This window comes from Brachyhypopomus gauderio, unplaced genomic scaffold (genome assembly GCF_052324685.1).
Source record: "Brachyhypopomus gauderio isolate BG-103 unplaced genomic scaffold, BGAUD_0.2 sc43, whole genome shotgun sequence".
Taxonomy (NCBI): Eukaryota; Metazoa; Chordata; class Actinopteri; order Gymnotiformes; family Hypopomidae; genus Brachyhypopomus; species Brachyhypopomus gauderio.
Window position 1 is genome coordinate 2784685 of NW_027506869.1, and position 6555 is coordinate 2791239.

At 45.0% G+C, this 6555-nt stretch overlaps 1 protein-coding gene across 2 annotated transcripts in view; it reads left to right on the forward strand.

Moving 5' to 3' along the window:
- Positions 1-4711, forward strand: part of fndc5a (fibronectin type III domain containing 5a) — a 14054-nt gene extending 9343 nt beyond the window's left edge. For both annotated transcript variants that reach the window (XM_076985766.1, XM_076985765.1), the window contains exons 4-5: positions 1009-1098; positions 1212-4711. In XM_076985766.1, coding sequence (XP_076841881.1) covers positions 1009-1098; positions 1212-1351 — 230 coding nt within the window. In that variant the 3' untranslated portion in view covers positions 1352-4711. The remainder of the gene's footprint in view (positions 1-1008; positions 1099-1211) is intronic.
- The last annotated feature ends 1844 nt before the right edge of the window (positions 4712-6555 follow it).

Below are 6555 nucleotides of genomic sequence, written 5' to 3' on the forward strand. Positions count from 1 at the left end.
AGTAACTAGTAGTAGTGACAATGAACTGCCCTTCCATGAAAACGCATGAATGTGTGTGTGTGTGTGTGTGTGTGTGTGTGTGTGTGTGTGTGTGTGTGTGTGTGTGTGTGTGTGTGTGTGTGTGACAGAGAGAGAGGATGAGAAGAGAGGGAGGGGAGACATATTACCAAGGATCACTATACTACTACGTGGTTGAAGCTATGAGAAGGGTTGAGGTGAGCTGGAGTAACTCTGGGGGTGTGTGTTGCTAGGAGGGATATTTAGATGGTGTGTGTTGCTAGGAGGGATATTTACACGGTGTAATGACAGGCTTTTGGAGACAATCCTGGAGATTGTTCCCAGACTCACAGGCTCAGTTTTCAGGTTTGTGCACAGGCTGGTCCATTTCTGATGGTGCTTCCAGTGTGCAAACCCCAAACATCTTATGGAGTTGTCAAGAAATGTGGCTCCTCCCCTATCTCAGATTCCTATCTCAGGCTCCTCCCCTATCTCAGACTCCTCCCCTATCTCACACTCCTCCCCATCTCAGACTCCTCTCCTACCTCAGACTCTTCTAACTCAGACCAGACTCAGACTCAGAGACCCCTCTCCAATCTTAAACCCCTCTCCAATTTCAAATTCTTCTCCAATATCAGACTCTATCAGACCCCTCTCCTTGCTCTGGATACTGTTTGTGCGAGCTGGCATGTGCCCCAGTGCTTATAACGTACACTTTCCTCACAAAGCGTGAGAACTTAGCGAGAGAGGATTTCCAATAAGGCAATGTGCAGATTTCTGCCCTTTTTACTCTGCATACCTGGAACTTTATGAGACAACTAGAATGTTCTAGAACTTCCTCCAGAGGCAGGCAGCTCCACCCAAAGCATTGTGGGACATGTGCCTCAGACAGGAGAAAGCAGTGCAGCACAGAGCGGTACATTTCTAATCGGCGAGGAGCAGAGTTGTTGTCTGCCACGTTCACGGAGTGTGTCACTGCACTGACACGACCGCTGCGGCTTATTCCCGTAGACGAAGTCACCATGGAGGAAGTGGGTCAGACCAATCAGCTCAGGGCGGGGGAGCTAATCATCATTGTGGTGGTGCTAATAATGTGGGCAGGTAAGGACTGAGTTATGTCACACACACAGCACTCATGACTCGTTTGCCCTTCTGAAGATTTTCTTTATTTACGGTGTTTTTATATTTCCCCATTCCTTGTATTTTGCCATCAGGCGTGATCGCCCTCTTCTGTCGGCAGTATGACATCATCAAAGACAACGAGCCGAATAACAACAAAGACAAGGCCAAGAACTCCTCAGAGTGCAGTACCCCTGAGCACCCAACAGGGGGCCTCCTCCGGAGCAAAGTATAACCACACCTCACGCTCCCTCTCAAGAGCTCAGAGGATGTTGAGCAGGTCAACCCGTTCTGCTTCATAAAGCCTCAGTCACGCCGGACTCTCCTCTCCCATTGGCTAGTTCAGAACCGAGCATGACGAACGCCTTCTCAGCGAGGCCCCGCCCCGCTCACCCCCGCACAGCTGAGCTCATGCCGACGCTTCGATGAACCGAGTCGAACTAACCTGGTAAGCATGTGCAAATATAGCAGTCGCGAGCACTCGAACGACGCCGACAAACGTTTCAGCACGCCGGTCCAGCAGAGGCACGTTCAGCACAACTTCTACTCGAAAGTTTTCAGTAAGGGCTCATTACAATGAAGGACATGTTGCTATATAAAGGGTTTGAGTTCAACATCAACTGATTTAATGATGTTCACTGCAGAACTAAGACGAGTGGGACTCCCGATATGAAACGCGTTCACCACAGTTGACGTCATCGTCCTTCCATGGTTCTTCCATGATTGTGCCATACCTTCTCTAGGTCTCCACACCTGCTCTGTCCACCTCTCTGTCTGCATTTGTCGTTACACAGTTCCTGAAGAACAACAACAACAAGAACTGGACGTCATCCGTGACCGTCGTCAAGTTGCGATGACACGTGAGCCTTTCTTCCTTTTATTGGGACACTTGAACCAGCTGTTCATGTTGGTAGGACGGGCCAGGTTGCTGTGACGACCAACTGAGACAGAGTCAGCCTCTCAAAGAGGATCCCGGCTTAGAACTGGGCCCGGTGGAGCCAAAAGCGGGCCTAGCCTTTGAGGCTGGCTGTGGAGACGTGCCCTGTGATGAAAGCCAAGGTAATGCCTGGCTGGACAGAGAGGTAATTCAGTCAGGGAGCCAGAGAACCAAACTCAGAGCAGAGAGGCGGTTTTTATTCCTGCTCAATAAACAGCCAGAAGAATTCGGTGTCGTTTGATGGGAATGGGTGAGGAGACGCTGACGCCTGCCAGAACCCATCAACTTCCTCCTCCCTCGGTCTTTCGCTCCGATAAATTTGCACCCCCGAATGGGATCCTCCCACACTTACGACCACATCGTTCTCAGCTGGTTATGTCGTTTGATTATGATCATCGTATTTTTGATTATGCCATTCCTGATCATGTTCCTTTTTAGGGCTGTTGGTGACACTACCCACTTGCTCTTTTCTAATGACATGTCACCCAAGAGGAAGAAACATGATGGAATCATTTTTAAGAGCCATTATTCATCTAAGAACTCATTTTGATGCACTTTTTTGTGCTTCTTTTTACTGATGTAGATACATTGTATTAATTTATGTAAATGTTAATAATTGTAATTTAAACATGCTAATTATACTTAAAGTTTTTTTGTTGTTGCTGTGGTTTCTGTGCTGTAAACAGTGACCTAATTACCTCCTCTCTCCTCCTCCTATATCACTTATGTCACTTCATAAACTTTTGTGCATTATAAGTCCTGATTTACGTAACGGTGGTGGGTTTGTATAAAGGGAGGCACAGTGCCCTGTGTGTGCTGTTTCTAAAATACTCTGAACAAATATTGCATATGTTTAAATGATTTGAGCATTTTGCAAGGTGCCCTGTATACTGATGTTCACTGCATATTTCAAGATTTTAACCCAAAACCTTTTTTTTTTTTCAAAATTGAAAGGTTGTTCATTCTCAGGGACAGCAGATTTAGTCCAGAGAATTGGGGGCTAATTTTGGAATGCTTAAAGTGAGCTTGCAGAGTATGAAAGAGGGAGAGAGGGAGAGGGAGGGAGAAACAGAACAAGAGGGAGAGAGGGAGAAAGGAGAGAGAGGGGAGAGAGAAGAGAGAGAGAGGGGAGAGAGAGGGAGAAAGGAGAGAGAGTGGAGGGAGAAGACAGAGAGAGGGGAGAGAGGGAGAGAGAGAGAGAAAGAAAGATGAAAGGAGGAATACTTGTTTCTGTTCTGCAATCCAAATTTCATGTTTTTTAACTATTGCCATATCAACAGCGTGATATTGGTCTCTGTTCATTATTATCAAATCAGTAGTGTCACAGCTTTCTCTTCGGGTCAATTTGCTCATAGTTACATTCGAGGCAACTTTGACAATACTCCTAAACAGATGTCATTTCGAGGGGTTGTAAAATGAAAACGAAAAGTTTACATTTTATTGTCTCTTGACAAAATACTTTTTTACTAAGAGATCTGTGTAACCTGACACTAAAGGAAGAAGAACGGACGCTGTACACCCATGCAGACGTGGAGCACCAACTGATGCCATGGAAATGCACAAAGAAAGACACTCCCCACCTGGAGGACAGGACAGAAGGACAGGTCTCTAAAAGGACAGGTCTCTAAGAGGACATCCCCTCATGTATGTCACTCACTGCTGTGTCTCCTATGGGGAGGACAGACTTCTTCTCTTAACAAGGGCTGAAAAGTTTTCACATCAGCAATAATCCAGCACTTACAGTGCCTGGGATTCCGTGTCCGTCGGACCCTCGAAAACCACCGAGCTTCGTGAATGGCGAACCTTTCATCTCTGGACGTTGGCATATGATGGCACTGATTTTTCTTTTTTACTGACAAGCGTGTTCTATCATTTTTGTAATGCCACAAAATACACAATGTTAGGATTTCAAGTGTGAGACTTAGCTCTCTGCTAATGGTATTTTCTGGTCAAACTACTAATCTATGGTGCAATGAGAGAAAACAATCTGAACTCACAGTTCCCCATTTAATTATTCAAATTCAGTCTAAGTCTTACAGATTTTACTTAACTATGGGGGGTGGGTATAAACTGAATTTTTATTCTGGTGTGTTTAGCAGATGGTGCCAGCATCAGATTTGTAATGTTTATATTCAAAGTCAAACTATTTGCTTCAGCCAAATATTTAGAATGTTGAAATTCCCACACTGGCTGTTGGTGTTTGCATGTAAGATTACCCACAAGGCTGTTCCTGAATGATGTAATCATATTTAAATCTCAACGGTTAAATCAATATGGGGTTATATTAAAACTCCTCTCTGCATGTATTGGTTTCAATTATGAAACAAAATAGGATGTCATAATTTATAGTAAAGCAAGGATAGTATGCAGTGCGTAATACTACTTCCGTTGCTTTTTTAAAGGAATGGTTCTCTTCGACAAATACCAACTGCACCAACTGTATTCATTTGAGCTTAAAAAGTTTCAAAGATGCCTTACAAAATACAGTTTTATGTAAATAACCATGTACAGACATTTATGGTCTCTCTGATGCCTGTTTCTCTGTTAGCACATGCACAATTATTAACTGAGTATGTACACAATGCATACTGGGACTATAGTGGTATATGTAATGTATATCTAATAGCGTGAAATAGAGACATATGATTTGTGCAAGTTGATGATGGCATTGTTTACACCGTCTTTACATACTCTTCTGTATTTAATCAGGCGCTTGTTAAGTTAGAAAATGACCCATTATAAAGCAGAGGGCAGTAGTGGAGGACGTTTGCAGTCATCTCAGAGAGGAGCAGGGAAGGCGAAGCGGCTTTGATTGATTCTAATGAATTGTAAAGCTACGGCAATGCAGTCTGGTGCATTCTGCCTAGCCGAGCGGCGGCGAGAGCTGCTCGCGTCCTCCACACTCTCTCACTCCTGACGAGAGATCGATAGACGCCTCGGCCTCTCCCCGGATAACGATGACTGCTTCCCAGAACCCTGTGGAGCGTCGCCACGTCTGCGGAGTTTTGCTGCCCTTAAATCTTCCGGAGGGATCTGCTCCTTCAGCTCACGGAAGACCTTGCAGATATTTTTTGCCGTTTTTTATCCTGGCTTCGCGGTCCGGCCCAGCCCAAGTTTCAGGCCAGGCGTGACTTGGTGAAGTGAAATACTCGCTGCTCCATAAGACGCGGTTGTATAGAAAGTTGTTTTTCACGCAGTGATGTCTTATAATGAAGTGTTTGCGATGCACGGTGTATTGGTAAATGCTGTCAATGTTAAAGATGAAGCTGAAAATCCTTTTTAAAATGGTCATGCTCCCACATTTGCCCTCACTGGCAGAACAAGCTCATAAATTATTATTACCATAAATTATTTTTTATGTACTTTGGTCACTGAAAAGTACCCAATGGAACATTTAATTATTTTCATGTGTTTTAAATGAAAATCAATGAATTATGGTAATCTGCAGTGCCTGGTTTAAAACATCGTGATTTTATGTTGTTTTATTGATAAATTATTAGGACCCATTCAGAAGTTTGGTACTCACTCTTAAGTTCAAGCACCAGTACACATACAATCCCCTGCTGTGAAATTAGACACACCTTCTGTGATATTAGTCACTCCCACTACACTATTAGACACACCCACTACATTATTAGACACACCTACATTCCTATTGCCTCTTTGTTAGGACCAGCCCATCCCATGGTTGCATTCTGCAATATTTTGTCATGTGCAGATTGTCAGCTACCATCTAACCTATGAAGCACGGCTTAGCGTCAGACTGTCTGCCTACTTCTGATTGGCTGACATTAACCAAAGAGTTTATCTGGCACAGCAACGTTGCTGGAGACTCTGTGTCCCTGATGGGTCACAGTTGCGTGGCCAACACTAGTCTTGGGTCACACCACAACACACAGGGGTTGCACTCCACAGCATTTCTTGCCCTGAGGGGCAGAAGGGGCTCATACTGCAGAGGGGCATCAGAGGTCACATTGCTGTTTCATTTAATCCCTGTTGTCCAGCAAGTTTTGTTGTCCTCTGTGCCGGAACGCCGATATTTTCTGGTCGTTTATTGTTTTTGAGAGTCTGCATTGAGACCAGTGAGACACAGCTCACGGAGCACATCACTGCTGCCACTCCACTGAGCGTTCAGCTCAATGCACCCAGAAAAACATTCGCAAATATTCAGTTCCAACCCACTGAAAAATGACTGCAAGGCAGTCTGGGTTTGATTCTTGGTCCGGTCTACTCTGTGTGGAGTTTGTGCCTGTTTCTCCCTGTGCCTGTGTGGGTTTTCTCCAGATACTCCGGTTTCCTCCCACAGTCCAAAGACATGTGTGGTAGGTTGATTGATCACTCTAAATTGCCTGTAGGTGTGAGTGTGTGTGTGTTGGCCATGCGGTAGACTGGCGACCTGCCTATGGTGTACCCTGCTTTCGCCCAGAGATGCTGGGATTGGCTCCAGCCCCCTCATGACCCTGACTAGTGGGATTAAGCGGTTCAGATAATGGATGGATGGA